Source organism: Stegodyphus dumicola, chromosome 2 (genome assembly GCF_044657685.1).
Source record: "Stegodyphus dumicola isolate Sdum_Otavi_A_Nest chromosome 2, ASM4465768v1".
Classification (NCBI taxonomy): Eukaryota; Metazoa; Arthropoda; class Arachnida; order Araneae; family Eresidae; genus Stegodyphus; species Stegodyphus dumicola.
The window spans coordinates 54,113,288-54,135,578 of NC_140769.1; the positions used below are offsets into that span (position 1 = coordinate 54,113,288).

The following is a 22,291-nucleotide window of genomic DNA, read 5'->3' on the forward strand; positions in this document are numbered from 1 at the left end:
ATTCTGCAGATTACTTTTTCAGTTTATGGGCACTATACCACCCAAAAAGAAACTGGTTGAATAATATCAACCCAATACTGAAAATTTAGCTGAATTCGTTGAATTGTGCATCCATTTGTCTCAAAATAGTTTTATTCTGTAATTACATACTGATTCAGTGCTTGCAGTATATTTTGGATCCTGTCCTGTAATTGAAGTTTGTTTTACATTTCTCTGATTTAGCTGAAATTCCTTTTGCAGTGTTCATATTTCAGTATTGAATTTAATAGCATAAGCATTTGGTTTTAAAGTCCCGAGGACGTGTTCTTGTCTGAACATAACATCAGGACTACGCTCATTTACAAACGCCTTCAACTCTGGAATTTTTTGAGGGAGGCCATGCGCGTTACATGTAATAATAGACAGATTGTGGGTGTAATTATTCATAATTGTTTTCATTTAGCTCTTCAAATATGAGGAATGATATATAAAGTTTTTCCATTTAGGTTTTTACAGTGCGTAGCTGACTGAGATTCTTACTAATGATAGTTGTAAGTTTAGAAATTTGCCTGAAGCCGAAAATAGATTCTAATTCTTTAATTAATTTAAATAATTCTAGAAATCCTGAGCTTGTCTAGGTTTATTTTGTCCTGCATTGGGATTATTAGTTTGATTAGTCTCAGGCATTTTACTATTGGCTGAGGGTAAGTTAGATTCTGCAATTTGATTGGTTGCTGGTTTTCTGGATTGAATTTCTTGGGATTTTTGAACTTTGCTGCTTAGCATTTCAGAATACAGTTTTTTGGTACCTTGGGAGTTATAAACTTTAGGTTTTTGTAATTTTTTCCAAATCCTATATGAGGCCGGGTGAGAATTTTTAAAATTCTCGCAAACGAGATTTTCAATAAATCCTTTTTGGGGGCATAAGGTAGATTTATGTTTCCCTGTGCAACGAGGGGCTAGGAATTATCCGACGAATGATGCCATTTCTGGCAATTATGACACTGGGGTATCAAATTCTTATTTACATACTTTTCAATTTGCACTATGAACAATGACGTATGTGTTACATGATATATATTATCAACATTAGGAGTAGGTATAATTTGTACTTGTGGCATTAATTGCCTTGTCCTATTCCTAGTCATCTGGGTAACTTTATGAATTTTGTATCCCTGTTCTGTGAGAATATCTGCAATTTCGCTCGTTTCTATATCAATGGGTAGATCACGAATTGCAACCTTAACTGGTCTTAAATGTCATTCGTTTATTATGCAGCGCTCTACTTTGTTATCTTTTAAATATTGTGTCAAGATTCTATGGTCATCTGGCATATTTGGTAGAATTTTCAAAAACTCTCTATTTATCCGACTGTAAAATTTTGACTTTGATTCATTGGATAACTGCTTCAAATAAGGGTTGAGTTTGTTGCCGTCTGGCGGTTTGACCATAACAGATGGGTGAGGGGGAATTTTCATTTGCGGGGAGTTGTTAGTTTGATCATCAGTGCTATTTTCAGTCTGGGTGGCGGGGTTATTTTCAGCAGATTCCAATGGACTAAATTAATTTTTTGTTGCGACATATTTAGAGACATCTCGTAAATTATTGGTTTTCTTAACTAGCTTAACAGTATGGGAGGGTTTAATAAATCCATCACCATCCCTAACATTACAGTCATCTGAATAATCTGAAGATTCTGGTAATTTTCGTTTAACATTAGCATTATTTACATTATTAGTTTGGAGAGCAGTAGCATTATTATCGGTTTGAGTAACAGTAATAAAATTATCAGTTTGAGTAACAGTAACAACATCATTGAAACGTTCAGCAAGGTTTAAGAGGGGGTTTCTAGTACACAAACTTAAATAAAAATCGCACTTACCCCTGAGGTGCTCCATTTCTTTTTTCATATCATGTATTGCTTTAGACATCAAGGGAGTATGTTGATTTGGATCTGAGACAGCACAGATTACATCCATCTGTTTCTGTAGGGTTTTAGTTTGTTCAATTTTTCCTTATAATAGCTTGATTTGGTCGTACATTTCCAACACCATCGTTTCAGCTTTAGTATCCATGTTTCCAGTCTCCAAGGTAGTTTGATGTGTCCATATTAGTGTTTCCATCTGGCATACTCCAGCCGGTAATTGTCTTATCCGGTGATATAGCGTCGCCAGATGGAGAAGGATCATGGGCCGACATGAATAGCATCCTTCACCCACAGAGGCTGAAGGTGGAATCCCATGTGTCATATAATGCTCATTTTATAACTGAGTGGTCATGTTTACTATGATGGTTTTATATTTCTGTAAGCTTGATTTCTTGAAGTATATAGCATTAAAAGTTCAGCATCTGGGGAAATGGCTGTATTAGCTAATTTTTACCGTGCATATTGCACAGATGTGCTATTGTTAAATTGCTATGCTGTGTGGCTGTTTAATGTATGATAATTAGCAGATGTATTAATTTATCACTAATAGCTGGGGAGATTGGTGTAGAAGCAGGACTAAAAGAACATGAAACTATACAGAGTTTAAAAAAAATTCATCTCATGTTTAAATCCACTGTGTTTTAAAGAACAGAGATATTTCAGTGAAATAAAATTTATACCATATAAAGCTATCTTTAAAGTTTTATTTGGTAATATTTCATGTCTTTTATCCTCATTGGCACAGCTTGATATGGGCACCATTCACATTGATGCATTCCTGCAATCTCATCCTGAAAACCAGAATGCTCTCCTGCAGTGCTAATATGAAATGTCTACAATGACTGCAGATATTGCTTTGAGGGTATTCAGATGTCTTTGCTTTCTTCTAGTCTTCTGTCTTGGTGTGTCCACATAGGCAAAAGTCACCTAGAGTTAAGTATGGCAATCTTGCAGGCTATGCTGTGATATTCTGCTGTCAATCCAGCTGCTTCCAAATTCCCGATCCATGCAATTTCTGACTGCTTCTGGAATCAGAAATTGCATGTAATATAAGTGGATAGGTAATATATATAAGGTATAATACAAGTGGATAAGTGGTAAGAAATATAAGTGGATAGGTATTTTTGTCAACCTTGATACCAAGTACAACCAACTGGAGAACAGGGTTTGTACGGTCCTTAAGAGTCCTTAAAAGTCCTTAGATATTTTTTGGAATCGATTTTTGGTCCTTAAAAGTCCTTAATTTTGGCCAAACTCAGCAGAATGTCCTTAATTTTAATCATTTGAAATTTCTGTCTGTTTTTACGACTGCCATTTTGAGTGTGAATTAGTATTTTGGAGGAATATTTTTGGAGATTCACTGACACATATGGTTATCTTTTGAATGGGTTCATGGATTATAATTTGTTTCTATTTCTAATATAAATGATGGGATACTCCAGTTTCTAAGCAAGAAGTGAAACACCAGCATTCCGAAATTCATTTTTTCTAATAAAGAGCTCTTAAACAACTTTTTGCTTTTGGGGATGTGAATTAAACGGTTCTAAATTTGGCAACTTATAAACATTTTGGCGATTTTAAGATCAGTTCCTATAGAAAATTTTTAATTCCGAGATCTGAGAATTTTTCGACGATTTTTTTTAAAACATCGTAACATTGATAAATTTCATTAAAATAATGGTAATATATTGAAATTATATTTAAAAAATAACATTAAAATAAAACATTTTTATTTTTCACTGTCATATAATAAAGTTTCATTTTGGCAACGTATTATACAATATTTTGAATCTGAAAAATAAACAAGGTATAATGCTCTAAAGCACAGTTTATGAAACAGCTCTTAGCAAAAGCAAAATTAGGTATGTAAATAATTAAAAATGTCTTCCTTTTAATTTTTTCACAGTAAAAGTTTTTCTCATGTAATTGTCTCAGAATATGCATCAGTTTTCTCTATAAAATTAATTTTACACCTTTTCCATCTTTTTTTTTTTTCCAAAATATTTTTAGCTTTTTTGCTGTTACAGAATTGGTATGGATAATTTTTCTTTAGTATTTTAGACATTGTAGCTTGGAAGGTTTAGAAGGATTTGAAAGCAAATTTTATAGACCCGCTATTCTAGAAGATTCGTCAAAATGAAAAATGTCTCCATGGTATCAACACATAATGGATGTATTTTACAGAAAGTTTGCAAAGAATTTCTTATTTTTTGGAGAACGTCTGGAAGAACAATGAAAATATAATATTCGAGTGTTTTACTTCTGATACTAGAATCTTTTAACATGTTTATCTTCCCTTTATTTTCTCTACTTTTCACTAGACTCAAGTATGGAAAATATCAAAAATGCTTCTAATCTTATCAACATGGTCAGGCATTATAGAAAGAAATTTTTTTATTAATAAAGAAATTGAAAACTTACAATTTAAAAGATTCATCTAATTTGTCCTAATGCATCATACACATAGTTGGCACTAGGCATTTTCCCACCTGATGCAATCTCTGTGGATCCTAAATTCTGCTACCTAGTGCCTTTCTAAATTCTGCTTCCAATGCCTGCTCTAAATTCTAAAAGTTTTGCCATTTCTAGATTTTGTTGTTCGGTGTGTCACTAAATTCTAACTATGAGGGGTGATCGAAAAAAAAAAAAGTTTACAAGGCAAATGAAAAAGTATTTATTAACAATAGAAACAAGATACAAATGGGAATCAAGAGACACATCTGACCTTCACTTTTCCACATAGTCGCCAAACTTGTTTAGGCATTTGTCAGAACGTTCGACCAACTTGTTTATCCTGTTTTGGTAGTAATCAGAGCCCTGCTCATTGAGCCATTTGTCGGCAGCTGTTTTCACTGCATTGTCTGAGGTGAACCGTGTTCCGGGTAAGTATCGTTTCAACGCTGGAGAAATGAAATAGTCACTTGGATCCAAATTGGGGCTGTGTGGGGGGTGATTCCAGACCTCCCACTTGAACCTTTGCAGCAATTCCTAAGTCTGGTGAGCTGTATGGAGCCTGGCATTGTCATGCAGAAGAATGACGCCTTTGCTCAGTAATCCAGGCTGTTTGTGTTGGATGGCTTTATGCAATTTCTTTAAGGTGGCACGATAACGATCGGCCTTAATGGTATGGCCACGCTCCAAGGATTACACCATCTTCCTCCTCGGTGATCCAGCGTGTTTCCACTCCATTTTGGCTGTTTTGGATGTGGGGGTGAAGTGATGAAGCCATGTTTCATCACCAGTAACGATGCGATCAATGAAGTGTTGGCCGTTTGAATGGTATCGCTGAAAAAACGGGAGGCTGCACATCATTCGAGTGGCCTTATGTTCCGCGCACAACGCACATGGAACCCATACGGGCACAAACTTTGGAATATCGCAACTCATCAGTTACGATACGCTGAACATTACCATAACTCAGGTCCAACTCTGAGGCAATCTCGCGCACGGTTACTCGTTGATCCTTTTGGATGATTTCTTCAACACGTGCCGTGTTGATATCCGTCCTTGAAGAACTTGGACGGCCGCTCGCTTCCATATTGCGGTTTTCCACATGCTCCCTGCCCGCTTGATAAGAACGACACCATTTAGCTACCTGTTGTCTACCCATTGCTTTGTCCCCGTATACCTCAACGATTTGTCTGTGAATTTCGGATGCGGCCACATTCTTGGCCCATAAGAATCGAATTACGGCTCGCACCTCTATGCGAGACCACTTTTCTAGACATTGTGCCATTACTGTCGCTCTTAAGTGTCTGCGTACTGACGCTACTTACTCGTAGAACTGCAGTAGGACAACTAGCGCCATCTGTCAACCACCCTGGGTGGAAATATTCGCTCCACAATTATTACGTTTCAAATGCTTCTGCTTGTAAACTTTTTTTTGGATCAACCTACGTATTCTGCCACATCGGATCTGTAACCGGCCTTTACATATATATTTCATATTTCTTATAAATGTTAATATTACTAAAGAAATAAGATTAGCCGCTTTTTCTATACATTCTAAATGCTTTTAGTGTTTTTTAGAATAACAGAAATGCTTAATTAAATCCAAAAATTCTAAAATGAAAAGAAATGTATTGAAGAAGAAACTGAGTACGTGAAGAACATTATTCTTCAAAGATATGTGCAGTTATTATTATTATTATGTAAATTACCCAATTGTTTATGATTTCAGTATTTACTCTATTTTCCATGCCTATTTCCTCATATGATAGAGTTACTGAGCCAGATTAAATTAAAATTAAATTGTATAATCTTTGACCACTACTCCACATTTTTAGTTTGAATTTGACTGTTCTTGTTTTACGTCGCCGTGAGCTGTAATTGATTTTGTTAGCATCATAACATGCCTTTATGTTCTAAGTTCTTTTTAAATAAGAGGTTTATGTAAACCTTTACGTGACTTTGTAGTTACTTTTAGACATAGCGATAATTTGTTTCATGTCTGTCAGAGGTTTTGGACTATTTAACTTTTACCAGATCAAGTAAACCCTCATAGGTACATTATGGAGAGGCTGACAAGTTAGGAGATAAAGCACGCAGAAATTAGCGAGAGCATTGGTTTGCATATTAAGACAAATCTCTAATTGTTAGAAAAGATGCTTAAAGATAAAGAAATCGATATAAACTAGCCAAAATGTTTCGGAAGGCTTCACATTAAAATGACAGATAAATATTTGTTGAGTGGTGTTGTTATAAAACATAAATGTTTTGTAGCTTTTAATGTGCAATTATCATAATATCATTTAAGAATCCGTGTCATAAATTACATGTATTTTAAACTGTGAAGTTTTATTAGATTTTATTAGGGCTTTTTTAACAAAAATTGTTAACAAAAATTGTTAAAAAATAAAATTTAATATCGGCCATGTAAATCCATAACGATTAAGGTTATCAAACTACCTAATTTAATTATTTATAACTAACTGCTTACCCTTAAAAATTATCTCTACATATTAAAGTGAGTTATTGCCTTTCATTAATACTCACTGTGGTTACAAGATAGAATGCAAAAATGTGAAAATTCAAGTAAAACTTATTCTTTGTATCTAGTGAGACTTAAAATAATACAAAATAACTTATCACTTCTGGTGCTTTAATGGATTATTGGAACCTTATGGTATATTAACTAGGTTACAACCCCTGGAACTCTACACGAACCTATGACACTAACTACATCAAACAGAGCCTAATTAACTTTCAACACTTGCCAACCGTGCCTACATCAGGCCTTTTAGGTGTGTTCTAATGAGGAGGTCTCTCTATAAACAAGCAGCAGCGGTGACAAATTTAATCTTTTTGTTATGAATCGTGCTGATTATGATCTTCTCATTTTAACCTATGCCGTTTGACATAAAATCTACCTGCTATTTACTAAACCTCTAGACTGACCAAGTATGTGACAAAATGAGATATTAAAAAAAACCAACTTAATGCTAAATGTTAGTAAAACGTAAATGCCACATATCTTCTTTCAAATATGTCCAAATATTATAAGTGTAAAATATTTAATGCTACTTTATAAATTAATTAAAGTTTATTTCATTTTCAATCTTTTTAATAATTATGTTAATTAATTCATGTTTAGAAATAATGGATCTATTTTATTTTTAGGATCATATTACAAAAGTAAAATTCAGGCATAGATAATATTTTTAATTGAAGTTATTCAGTTAACATTTGCTCATAGGTCCTTAATTTTTTTCATTAATGGTCCTTAAAAGTCCTTAAAAGTACTTAATATCTGTGTGCAGAAATGTGTACGAACCCTGGAGAAGAAGTAACGTATGTTGCCCATTAAAATACATGACATTGGCTGTGATACCTTCTTGAAGAAGAAAGGCCTGGTTATATGATCCATTCCATTCACTGATTATATGATCCATCCAGTATGCCACACATTCATGTTTGGGCTTTCAGATTCAGCAGTTGTGCCACTTAACACACATGTGGAAAGCAACCTTATATAAGAATATATTCACCTTTAATTCACTTAAACATCAGCTTGTAGAATTCTAACTTGATGTGCTGCTTTGTACTCTTCAGATGGTTTAAAAAATTGCATAAATGTGATTCCAGATAATTCTAAGTAGCATGGATTTTGGCACATGCAATATCAAGAACCTTCGCAGAATTTGTTATCTAACTCAAACTGTCTCTTCACTTAACTGGCCACTTTGCAGGAAATTTTAGACAGTATTTCTAGAAACTTTGCATGCTACTTGATGCTTTTTTGTATCAAATGTCTTTAGATAAACTCTTTTGAATGCTGAACTTTTAATGTATCAGAGTGTATAATGTTCTCTGTACTACAGTTAGAAACTAGATAAATATTTTAGGGTGATATGTTTAAATCACTTATTGAAGATGCTGAGGCAACTAGAATCAATGTAATATTTATAAATTTGCAGGATTAGTTTTGAAGGCTTAAACCGTTTTCTTCAGCTGCAGAAGTGCAGATGATGAAAGACAAGCCTGTACTCAGGCAGCGAGGAATGAGAATCAATAGGAAGTAAGTCAAGGAACTGGCATGACCTGTTTGTTCATTAAACTTGAAAACAAGTATTGAATAATTTCCTTAAAAGCTGGGGGTAAAGACGGATTGAAATTGGGATCATTAACTAGAACTGAAAGATTTCTGTGAATGTGAGACTTATCTAGAAAATCTAATTTGCCAATCCAAGATATTTTTGTAATAATTTTGCTGTAGAAAAATGGAAAATATGATTTTATGACCAACAGTTTTGGTCAACAGAGTACTCATGTGTTTATGTTAATCAGAAAATCACATCTTCAATTTTTCTTCAATCAAAATTCTTAAAAAGTCTGTCATTAGAAAACTAGATTTTCTAGAAGCATTTCATATTCATAAAAATCTTTCAGTTGTAGTTAACAATCATAGCTCCAGTCTTTCCTTCTCTTTTGTCATTTGCAGTTCTGAAACCAAAGAAGATGGTTCTATATTTAAACCTTCTAGACCTGCAAATTTATAAATATTAAATTAATTTGTATTGCCTTAAAATCTCCAATAATTGTTATTAAGCATGTTATTTTAACTCAGATATGCTTAAATCACATTTAAACATAAGTAAGAGCTTTTGCACATACCACATCTGCTTTGTTATCTGGAGCTAAAATAGATGGTTTTATCATGTCTTGTAAGGGTTACTGTATTCAGAATCATATCTAGATTTATGGGAAGTTGAAGGGAAAGTCTCTGTTGCAAGAATTTAATGATGATGTCAAGTGCTTCTCTGATTTCTTAAGCTGTTTTTATGCCACGGTTTAATGATGATTATGGCCTTGTCCTGTTCAGTTACTGAGTGTGGATGCTTGGAGGAGTGCAGTAAACCCTTGCTGAACATGGATTTGTGGCACATGATTTAACTTATTAGCATTGTATTGTTTGTTTCCATTTAATATGTCCAACACCAGAATTTCCTTCAATCGCAATTCAGGGTTCATTCCAAAACACTAAATGCTTGCTGACATCAACTCAGCCAGAAGTTCTTAACAATTTTCAAGGATTTCCATTGATCAAAAATGGAGCTAAAAAAAATTGTACAAATTGCAAAAGAAAAAGATGGCAAAAGATTTTCATATGTGAAAAAAGAATTCAAAGAATTAATAATAATTAAAAAAAAGTAAAAAATTAGTCGAAAAATAATAAATGAAGAAATAGATGGTCTTATAATACATGTGTAATACATGTGGACAGTGAAAGCAGTGATAAAGAATAAGGTAAAGCATCTTTAATTTAAAAGAAGTTAAATTGTGTGTATATATATATATAGAGAGAGAGAGAGGGGGGGGGCAAAAAAAAAAAAAAAAACAGTGTGATTCTGCAGTAGAGATCGATGAGAATAAAGAAAGCAGAGGACAGTTTACCATAAAACTTAAAAAAGTTATTGTTCCAAGCAAAAACCACTTCAAAAAAAAAAAAAAAAAAAAAGAAGAAGTACTTATTAAGCATTAGTAAAATTTATTTTATTTTACACTTGTTTCATTTTATCCTTTTAATTATTATTATTTAGGTTTGTTAAAATTGCACATACTTTCTGATCTGAATTATGTAATGCATTTCAAATGATTTTGACGAACGCTTCATTGAAAAACTTAGAACCACATTCAGATTAGTTATTAACATCTATGATGCCTTTTATTTCATCTATCATTTGACAGGTTTGAGGCAATAGGCAAGCTTATGAACAGCAAAAAGGTTTTTTTATGGAAGCATCAGTTTTCCATGTCTTGGCTGACATTTATATGCAATGTGTGAAAAATTTTGTTTTTTTTTCCTATGTTTCTCATAAAACCCATTTTTTGGAAGTGGTGGTATATTGATGATATCTGAAACATTCTGAAGATGAACTTAAAGCCCTGTTTTCCTTTATTTCAGAAAATTTCTCTACCTGCTGCTTATGATTAATAGAGAAGTCAACAATAGCATTCAATTTCTTGATCTCTTAACTTTAAGAAATGGTGATATACTTAAGAATTATCTTATCACAAACCAACTGGCAATCTACTAAGAATTCTTTATGGTCCTTTTTCATTTCCTTTGCATAAAACAGCTACTTTTTATTTTTACTTTAGACATGTGAAAAATATCTCATCTATTCCAGAATTTGAGGAAAATGAATGCATGCTACAAATTGTAGAAAATATTCCTTATTTTATGGGAAAACTTACTTAGAAAATAATAGACAATTTTTCTGGTAATTTCACAAAAAGTCAAGTTGTTAACAGTGCAAGAATCAAATATAAGCAAATTTATTTAAATATTTTCTTACTACCTGATCACCCCTATAGATCAATTCCATTTTCAAAGGATTTGATTGGTGACTTGCCTTTATCCCATCCTCATCCACCTGGAAGTCACTAAGATCAGATAAATTTGATGTCACCACAGCATATACTTCAGGTGTATATATTATCCCAGTCAGTAATAAAGATAAAAACACAGGTACTCAGTTCACTGGTTCAACATTTAGAAGACTATTCAATGAGAATTGCTGAACTTAAAAAAGACATCTATAAACTGTCTGTCAACCAGTGATCCCATGAAAATATATCTTTGGTTAAATATTTCTCCCATACTCTGTAACTGAGTGGGACATTATCCAAATCATTTTCAGACCCCAGCATAAAAACAGCCTGAAAGAGATGTACTTGAAATTGCCTCCAAATTGCATTGTGAGAGAGATCTTCCCTTCAACTTTTCATACATCTGAACTTTGAATCTGAGTACAGCAATCCTGCAAAAAGCACTAAAAGAAAACAAACTATAAATTCCTGCTTCAGCTGATGAAGCAGCCAGGTCTTCTGTGAAAATCCTATTTTTGCTTATGTTTAAATTTGGTTTCAGTATGACTGATCGAACTAGCTGTACTGCCATTAGGGGCTTAACAGGGCTTAGTGGAGCTGTGGTTTCAGTATACGAGAATATTTTATCTAATTAACTTCAGCTTAACCAGATGTTCCAGTTAATGCTTCATTCTGCATATTACAACATGCACTTTCTCCTGAATGAATGCTTTGAAATCATGCAATCTATCACAGTCATATCATCCTGCCAATACTCAGTATTAACAGTGAAAAATACTTTGCAGCACAAACTTTATTTTGCTGAATTATCTCTGTTTGTTACAAAGTTATGTAAATGTTGTCTCTGTTGGTAATAAAGTTAGTTTAAATGTCAAAGGACTTCTACAAAACCATGTGTGTTAGTGTTATTTGGCATGGAGAGACTTCATTATAACTTTGAGAATTTTAGAAGTAAATAGTATCTGTAAAGATTAGTTTTTTGAATGGATTGTAAATATGGCTTCAGATTCTGTTTTTCTTAAAATGTACTGATACAACATGCAACATTTTAAAAATATGCTCCCGCAGTTGCTTAACTGAAAGAAATTTCAGTAATATCACCGGATTGCATTGTATATGAACACTATTGCATTGTGTATTGTTTGCTGTAAGTTTTTTCAAATTTCCTTAATAACTCAGAATTCCCTAATCTCGGTGATTGAAAATCTTTATATTATTTCCTATACAGGGTATTTCAAAAACAAGAAGCATGATTTTACTTTCTCACAAAATTATTATTTGTTAAAATACAAAAACATGCCATATGTCACCCAATGGGCAAAAGATGAAAGTTTACTGTCACACATAATATGTGTGATATTATGAACATGATTTTTTCCCTCAAATTTCTCAAGAAAATTATTCACAAATGCATGGAAAACTGACGACCTTAGATCACAGTACTAGTAGAGTTAGTGCTTGAATTGTACCAGAGCCCAAGGGCTTCCTTCCGATACTTCTCAAATTTTGAAGTAGATCATAATTTAAGCCAAAATGTGCTGGAGCCCTAAATAAGTGGAGCTTTGGCATTTCTGTTTATAAAATTGAACAAAAATTTTAATTGAATAATTTTATTATCTTGTAATATTTTATTTTAGCAAAAAGGAAGGAATTTATGGAAGACTGGGAAAACAATACTAATTTCTGAATGCATGCCTCTTTACTTGGGAAATAAGCTTATCAGTGAAGAGCTAAGATGTTTAAAGAGTAAAAAGTATGTAACATCTGGTCAGGTTGATGCTGGAGTGATTTCACCAGAATAGGGAAACTGGCATCTAACTTATGACATATACAGGAGTACTGGACATGTGATTCCACACACTAATCGAGAACTTGAAATAAAAGCAGTAGCAAAAACTTTTAATGCATGTAGAGTAAAACCTTTTGGCATGCGAGTAGGGTTTTTTTTTTTTTTTTTTTTTTTTTCCCATTCCTTTTAAAAGTTTTAACTTTCTTCAAAAAGTTTGATATCTGTGGAAAAATAGACATGCATTCAGAAGTTAGAAGCAATTTTTAAGGTCTTGTATATTATTAAAATAAAAAGTTTGGAGATCAAAAGAATTTTCTGCCAAAATTATTATTCAGTTATGCTAAAGAAGTGCTGAGACCCTCTGGCTAAAATTAATTACAATTTATGGCAAAAACTTATAAGTATTGGAACCAGGCTGTGGTGGGCTGCAGCATAATTTAAGTTGTATATTTAGGGCTTTATTCAGCAATAGCTCTCTGAACGTAAGCTTCAAAACTTCTTATTTTTTGATTAACACCATAATTCCAGTTAGAGACCAAATAAAATGATCTGCTGTATTTTGTTATGTAACTTATTCGTAATATTACCAAAAAATGTATCCTTATCATTAACTTATTAATATGTTTATATGCTTTTCACATTTAATTTAATTTTAATTGTTCAATATTTATTAAATATTGCTATATTTATCTTTTATTTACCATTTGGAATAGCCTTCTATTGGACACTGGAATTTCTAATTTTAGAAAAAAAATGCAAATTCAATGCAAAAACATACTTTTATTAAATAATGCTTGGCATAGCTTTTTATCACAAAAAAATAATAGTTGTACAAAGTAATACCTGCTTCTCCTTTTTAAAACACCCTGTAATTGTTACAAGAATGTATTTAGAATTGATTATTTTATACCTATTGAAAATAGTATGCATAGAGATGTTATTCATAGTTATTCTTCATTTGTATTAGACATTTTTCACTTATATATTCTTATAGCGTATTGAAAGTGCATATTTAAATTATTAGTATTTGAAAATAGTGCACTGTTAAATTTTTAAGATAATAATATAAATTCAGCATATTTTATTTTGCTGTCAGTTATGCATTGGAAGTAGTTTGAATAATAATGAGGAAAGTGTTCACAATTACAGTGAAAGTATTTTAATACTGTAGTATGTTATTAGGGGATTAAATTATTATAGTCTTCTTTAGCAAAATAGACATGCATATATCATCTGTGACTATCAATCTTGAAAGGCACTTGTGGGTTTGTTTCTAGCAAATACTAGTTCAACAAACAATTAAATTTTGCGAAGTCTACTCTTTCCAAAATTCATATCTTTTCAGTAGCTGAATTTAATGCCATATAATCCTGTTGCCATTTCATTGAAATTATTTTAACTATGATTTATGTGTAACAGAAGTGTATTAGAGATCTTTAAAAATACCTGTGCACTCTTGTTAGTAGGATCTTTGGTTGTTTAAATTTCCAACAAAAATTTTATTTATATTATTCATATTGTTAAAGAAATTTAGGGAGAGGGCACATTCTTTTGTGATTTAATTTTTTGTTCCCAATAATTTGAAACTGATTTTGGTTAAATGAATAATTTCATGATTTGTAATTTTTAATGATCACAGATATTTGTATTTTCATTTTTAATGTACATACTGTGATTATTAAGAAAATTACTATAGAAAAAATAATGGTGCTACAAAATATTGTATTTCTTTTAAATTCTATATTGTACTGAGCCAAAATAAGGTTTTATAATCATGTTACTGGACAAGCTGAAATGTTATTGCAAACATAGAAGTTTGCGTATTCATTTGATACTTTATTGTAATGCAAATTGCAACCTAATTTTATTGTATATTGATTTAGCTGATATTTGCTTAATTTTGTTTTACTTAATTTTATTTTATATTTGCTTAACTACTGAGTACTTAATTTTTTTTTTTTTTTTTTTTTGTTCAGGTGCTTATTAAATTTTGAGGTAATTCTGTTTTACGTAAAGTTAAAAAGATACATTTTATGCACTAGGTATCATTGTAATACCTGTATTTTAGCAAGAAGAATCTTCATATGAGAATATTATTATAGATTATTAAATTTATTCAAATTTAAATGCAGCTAAAAATTTTATAGACAATATTAAGCAAAAATGAAAAAAAAATTAGTGATGCAAAATTTTTAAGATTCCATTGCTTTTAATTGTAAAAATATTTTTTATGTATGATTATTAGCCTCTAATAATTAGTACATTTTCATCAATAGAGTCTAGTGATAAAGTTTTTGTATGGGATAGATTAAAAAATTATTCATTTAATATGCTTGTTTATGTGTTATATCAAAGTGCTGTACTTTTTTCTTTTTTCTGAATAATTTTGCATTTTTTGTTATAAATTCTGCTTATAAAAACTTGTAATTTATTATTGTATTGGTTCTTTAATAATTGATTTGCATTTGTCTTTTCAAAATTGAATTTTTATCCTTTTTTATCTTTCATTTTTTGTAGCTTTGAGTTTTGAAAATTTTCATTACTTTAAGATCTTTTTATTTCAGTGTCTCTATCAAGATTATGAGGCTAAAGATATTAGCTGTTATTATTATCCCAGTGGGGTACGAACTGTTATTTATTTCAGCTTATAAATTTTTATTCCAGCTCTTCTATCTAACCCAATGTTATTCTAATGGGATATGAATTCATGTCTCTGTTATTAAACTACATAAATAATGACTCAGTTTACAAAACAAAGCTATGACTTATCTTAAATAAATAAATAAATAACTTAATAATAAGGATAATTATAATTAGTTTTAATAGTAATGCTAATTTATGTTATAGTTAAAATATTTTTCTGTTTAAATATAAACATGGTAATGAATAATAATCTTAATAATAGTAAAACACTGCATCCCCCCTATTCTAAAATCGGATTTTGTGTATTTAACTAGAAAACCTAAACAATTTTAATTTGCTACAAAAATGTATATTTAAAAAAATAAATAAATGCACTAATTATCTGCCTCTTAAAAAGTTCAGAATAGTGTAAGTAATTATAGTAGAATCAGACAACAAGAATCAGCATAATATTTGTAAGTTTTGCAGGACTAGTGGTTTAACTACAGAACCATTTTCTCAGCTGCCTAAGTGCAAATGCAAATCCATTTGCACTTGGACAGCTGGGGAAGATGGTTCTGTAGTCAAATCATCAAAACTAGTCCTGCAAAATTTGCAAATATTACACTGATTCTTGTTTGAATTCTCCAATAATCATTATTCAGCATGTTATTTTAACCTAAATTAGTGTAAGTAATATTCATTTCATATTTTAAACTTTCATATTGTACCAGGAAAAGTTTGCCCTTTTTTAAGATATTTGAAATGTTTGCTGCAAGGAATGAAATTGAGATTTGCTGTTGGTTTGGATGTAAATATATAGCCTTTTGCCTCTCATTTCTATTATATGCTTAATTAAGATCTATTTCTGATGGTAATTTATGATGTTTACTGAAAATTAATGTAAGAGTAATGTAAAAAATTATAAAATGTTAGTGAACACTTAGGTGTATTTAAAGTGGTAACAGTTCTATTGAGGAAATAAAAAAAGCTTTCAGAATTCTACCAGATGTCTAAAACTAGTATTACATTGTAATTCAATTTCTTGTACAAAGTAAAGGAAGTATTGGAATCACAAAAAATTTCAGGTGTCATATTTCAATGAAAATATCCATTTTGACCACTCTAAAAATCACTTGAATGATCTTTTTGCATTACATCTGTACATATAGACAGACTAAAGGACTGTTTTTGGCAAAATGTATTGTAAAATTAACAGATTCAGAAGAAATTTTTCTTGATATATATGTATGTATCTCACATAACTCAAGAACGAGTACCCATAGAATGCTGAAATTTTGTATATGGGAATGGTATAACATGTAGTTATGCACTTCCCTTTTTTTTTTTTTTTTTTTTTTTTTTTTTTTTTTTTTTTTTTTGTTGCAATCAGCTGCACCAGTTGTATATATACATTTTTGTATTTTAATATATCCACTCTGTTACCTGGCTCTGTGAGGTTAGTTTTTTTATTCTTATATGTTGGTAAATCATGCATTTTTTTTGCTTTAAAAGTGACTGAATTACATGGTTTTTATGTTCCGGTTAAGTTTTTTTATGCCTTTAGTTAACCTGCATGCAATAGTTATAGAATTATTTACAGTTTAAAAGTTAAAATGGCAAGTTACACCTAATGAATCACCATTTGTTTACATTTGAAACTCGATAGAATAGTGAATTAAGACATTTTTTGCACCTTCAGTGTTTTTTTTACCAAGTGGGGCCAAAATTAAAGTTTCACTTTTATGCACTGAAAAATCAGCCTTCCTGCCTGCTGGCTGAATTGCTTGTTTTTGCAACTTTTTTTAGTTTTGTTTGAAACTTTTTTTAGTTTTTGCATAGAAACTAATTTTAATTGTAAAAAAACTGTTTTAATTGTATTTGGTACTGTATTTTACAATTTTTAATGAAGATGTTTTGAGTTCTTATCTATTTTTGCTTTGCCATGAAGTGAGAATTGAATTAATTGAATATGAAATATATCTCTAATGAAATTTGAGGAAATAATGAAATGCAGCAAAAAATGTGTATAATTTAATAGGTTGTACTAGAAAGTCATGTGGCCATGTCAAATTTTTTTTTTTTTTTTTTTCCTCATTAAATTAAGTTTTCAATTTGTTTATATATGTGATTGCAGGATCACCTTGGATAATATCTATCAGAAATCTGTATTTGAATATTTTAATTATCAAAGATAGTGTATCAGATTTTAATAGGGAATAAGCACTCACTCGTTGCATTTTTAATGTAGTATTTATTTTGTTATAAATTTTACATAATCGGGCAATGTTTCGGGATAATTTAAAAAAAAAAATCTTTTATTCTTTATAATAAAATGAAAACAGTATACTGGCTACACTTTGGGTGTAAGTACAAATAGAGTATTACATTTTTATTTCTCGAAGAATTGAAGCATTTGCATCCAATACACGATATTTTGTTGCACTTTTGAGGCTTTCATACTTTTTTAAGATGGGGCTTTCAAGGTATTTTTTATAATGTTCCATTTATATTAATTTCCATTTCTGTTTTTAAAGTATTTAAAATCCTCTCAATTCAAAAGAGGAAGTTAAAAAAAATCAATAAAATGTGCTTTTAAATTTTGTCTTTACCATATATAATTGGTGGTTATAAAATAAGTATCTATATTTGGAGGAGCTGTCTGTAGCTTGTAGAAATAATCTAAATGAATCCAAAATTGGTACACTTGTGCTAATCAAGAAGGGGAAACAAGAATGGAATACTAGAAAAACTTAGTTACAACAATCAGCGATGTATGGCGCTACCAATGCAAACATCGTTCTAATCATCAGAAAAATCAAGATGCCGTTAATTTCTGCCAGTAACGTATTACGAGATGCCGCTTAGTTTGCCAGATTGCACTTTGATTTTAAAATTATTCTATGTTAACAGTTCAAATATTGCAGCTATTTATGTGAATTTAGGCTTGTGAAAGGAATGTGTAAAGGAAAAGGTACTTTGACACCATGTTCAGTGTGAAGAATGGCAAAAACATTCGAGCAGACTGGATTGTTTGCCGTTAAATGTGGAAAGGGGACAAAACCAGTACCTCTGCTTATTTAAGAAAAAATTGCCACTGCACTTATGGAGTAATCAAGGACTCCAGAAGCAGTTCCTAGTGCACATGGAGTTGTTTAAGAGTTGGATACTCCATGTGTTTCTGTTTGAAAAATCCTGACAAAGGTAATCCAGTTTTATCTGTATAAAAGTAGTTATCATCAGCAGTTGTTACCAGGTGACATGCAGCAGAAATTGGATTTTGCTCTAATGTTTGTAGCACGAATGGATGTGAATGATGCCTTCCCATGGAAGATTTTATGATGGGGAGATGAAGCCAACTTTTATTTGAATGGGACAGTCAATATGCAGAACTGTGGAATACTGGTTTTGGAGCTACCAAATATTTTTCAAGAAAAACCCCTCCACTCTGAAAACTTTATGTGTGGTGTGTCTTTACGGCAAGTTTCATTCTTGGTCCTTATTTTTTTAGGAGTTACGGCCAGCAGGACCTGGAACTTGTTCGATTACTGTACAACGATACCTGCAGATGTTGCAAACATTTCATAGTTCTTCAATTGCAGCAAAAACAGTGTGTTACTGAAATGGTTTTTATGCAAAGTGGAACCCTACCCCATATTAAAGGAGCAGTACAACAGCTCAATGACAACATTTCACTGTTATTTTCATATGGCATGACCTTCTCCATTCCCTAATCTGACACCATGTGATTTTTGGTTTTGTGAGTACTTAAAATTTAATGTGTACCATGGAGGTGTTGCAGACTTGAATGACCTAAAAGATAGCAAAAAACAACTTGTGCGAAACATCACTCCCAATTCATTACATTCCGCAGTTGGGAATGTCATGCACTGCCTGGATTGTGTCCTCCAGCTCAGTAGCTATGTGGAGCCTGAATTTGGATCGGCACCATCATGCGCAAGCATAATAACATTATCTGTAGCATTTTTCAATAAATTAGGTATGCCATCCGGTTTCACGATTTTATTCTTTGTTTTTCTATTACACATCATACATTCAAAAGCGCCATCTGTTGGTGACTGTTGCAACTAATTTTTTTTATTATTCCATTCAAACCCTTCTCGATTAGTAAGTGTACCGATTTTGGTTTCATTTGGATTATTCCTTCAAGATACAGACAGTTCCAGGTAGAGATATTTATTTTACAACCATCTGGTATTTGAATGCGAGCCGATTGACATCCAAGCCAAAAGGTAAGATTTTCTGCAGAATTGAACCAACTTTGAAAACCTGTAAATAAGCTGAATTTCAGTTATATTTCAGCAAAAATGTTAATAATTAATAACTGAGCTAGAGCCAGGCTAGTTCATTGAGCTTTCTTTCTTGAAACAGGAAGTGTTGAGTGATGACATAGTCATGCTGACACTGACCAGAGAGATGCAATTCGCAAAGAAATTAACATTTAAATATGAAAAAGTGGAAAATAGCTATTATGCATTTTACAATAAACACTTAAAAGTTAATCGTATTTGGTCATTAATTTAAAAATAATAGATGAAATATGTTACTCTTTTAACATAAAGTTTTGTTCTCTTAGAAGTTGCAGATCTCCCCCTCCTGTGCATTTATTTTTAGTTTTATTTTCATCTGCATATAATTGGGGTAAATGTATTACATTTTCTAGGATAACTATAACAACTTTTTAAAGTTAGAGAGATAAGTAACCTTCGGTTTTGCAATTTTGAGCATGTAGTGCAATTTTTTTTTCTTGCAGTTAAAGAAGAATTTATGTTTGATTGCTCTTGAAATAGAGTTTATTTCAAAATTTAATTTAAGATTTTTTTTGTTTCACCTAGTTCTAAATTTTACACTGGTGTCGTTCTTTTCTGATTCGATATGATGACAGATATGTTTATAATAATTTTCTAACTTATACTCACATCTATATAGGTACATTACATTTAAGTAAATAAAATATTCAAGACTGTTGTCTTATTTGACAAAACTTTACTCAAAGTATCTTAAATGAATTATTTAATTTTTCAGAAGAGGGGCCAATGAGAAAGAAATTTTTCATACAAAATTACTTTGATGTTTTATATGATTATAAATTATCTTAAATGCTTAGCTAGCTTTGTTATTTGAATTTCACTATTTGAGATTTTAATTTTTGAATTTCTGATAAAAAATTTTTTCTAGATGATGTCCTTTTTTTCGGGTACCTTAGCAAATATTTTGAATTTTTTTAAATTTTTTGTTTTACGGTATTTTATGTAATTTTATAAAAAATATTATTTTTTCTTCAAATTATCAATGCATTCTTGTTTATCTTTAAATTTGAGTATTCAGGGATATTTACCTCATCATTTGTGAGTCCTATTTTAAAATCATTCATATTTGAATTTTTGTCGTAGTTATCATTTTCATATTCAGCCTCAAAATGAATTTTCTTTAGACTTCATTCACATAGTCTCAAAAGCACTGTGTTATTTTTTTTTTTTTTTTCAGCATAGCATTGGAATTTAACAATTTCTTTTGCAGCAATTCAAGCAAGCGATTTTTCATATCTTCATAATCACAGTAGAAAAGTTCTTGCAGTCATTGCATTAATAGAATCTCGTCTTTGACACATGTATCCATTTTTTCCCCCACCCAAAACAAATTGAGCTTTGGGAAAATAGTTCTCATATTCATGAGTGTTACAGTACTTTGCTACAGTGCAAGAAGGTATTTTACGTGAACGATACTTTATAAAACAAAAGTTAAAAGGAAAACTGACTAAAACTATAAATAGAGAATTTTCTAAATATTTACATTACTAAAAAAGAAATGAGTAAAATTAATTTTATGTCCACATCAGTAGAATATCATTTTGTAGCTGATTGAAACTACAGTGAACAAAGTTGGAACTGATGCAGCAGGGCAATGTCAAGCTACTGCCAGTTTACTGCTCTTACAAGGATTACACCGGCAAGGGTTCAGTGAAAGGAATAAAACTAGCTTTTTTCTTTAATCTTTGGTAGACAGTTGAAATGACTTCCCATGAATTTTTGGAATCATGAATAATGTATTTAATGTTTGGCAATGCTGTTTTTATTTCATTGTAAAACTTAGAAATTTTTGATTTGAAAGTTAGCAGTGGCAACAGTCCTTGAAATAAAGCAGATTTTTATCTCCAGCGTGCAAGACTGTTGCCACTCAGAAAAATGAGGGCAAAAATTACCGTTTTAAGAGTTTTTAATTAATATCTTTGATTTTAGCTATTGTTTTTTGGAAAAAAAGTGGACGTTGACCTTTTCCAGGACCCAGAAAAGATCTATAGAAAGCTTGTGATGATAGCTATGGTAGTGATTGAGCTAATTGTGAACAAATGAACACACAGACATTATGTTTTATATATATAGATTGTAGCTCTGCTACAGACATTTAATACATAAATTGTATTACATATATGTTTTAAAGTATTTGTATATTTGGTTTATAACAAGTATATTTCAAATCGTAGAGTTTATAAGTATTTGTATATTTTGTTTATAACATAATACATATACATGTTTGTATGTTTTATGTATTACAGCTGAATCTTATGTTCTAAAATAGCTCTTTTGCTTAAATTTTTTAGAACTGAAAGTACAATAATTCTGTGAGGCAAATAGTGCATAAATTTACTTGAACCATTCGGTTCAGTGTGAAATATTTTTCACTATGTATATATGGATATCAGAAGTCTTATGTATTATCAGTTTTTATGTTTCATGCATCTAGAAATTAAAAAAAAAATTTTGAAGCCATTCCTGGGCCTAGTCACAAGTTCTGCAGAATGTGTTTAATGAAGCAATTAAATTATGTTTACCCATTTGAAACAAACTATAGCCGGTAATGCCTGTAATCTGTGGTATAAGTACTTTGTTTTCCATTTTAAATAGTGTTCTTAATACAACATCATTTCGTAATGTTTTATGTTGGACTGTGTGTGCTTATTTGTTTGTTTTCAAAATAAAAATGCTGGTGATATTCTTGTGTAATTTTCTATGTATTAAAATGAATTTCTATTTTGGAACTGGCATTTGCATGTTTGGCCATGACTTCTTTTAATGCATTTTAAATGAATTAAAATCTTTTTTGAGCCTTTTTACAACATT

At 31.1% G+C, this 22,291-nt stretch overlaps 1 protein-coding gene across 6 annotated transcripts in view; it reads left to right on the forward strand.

The window, feature by feature from the left end:
• LOC118184702 (CREB-regulated transcription coactivator 3-like) overlaps positions 1-22,291 on the forward strand; it is a 203,733-nt gene that overhangs the window by 39,403 nt on the left and 142,039 nt on the right. For 5 of the 6 annotated variants that reach the window (XM_085810658.1, XM_085810660.1, XM_085810662.1 and 2 more), the window contains exon 3: positions 15,092-15,148. The exons of the other annotated variant lie outside the window; for it this stretch is intronic. In XM_085810658.1, the coding sequence (XP_085666784.1) occupies positions 15,092-15,148 (57 nt within the window). The remainder of the gene's footprint in view (positions 1-15,091; positions 15,149-22,291) is intronic. 6 annotated transcript variants of the gene reach the window in all.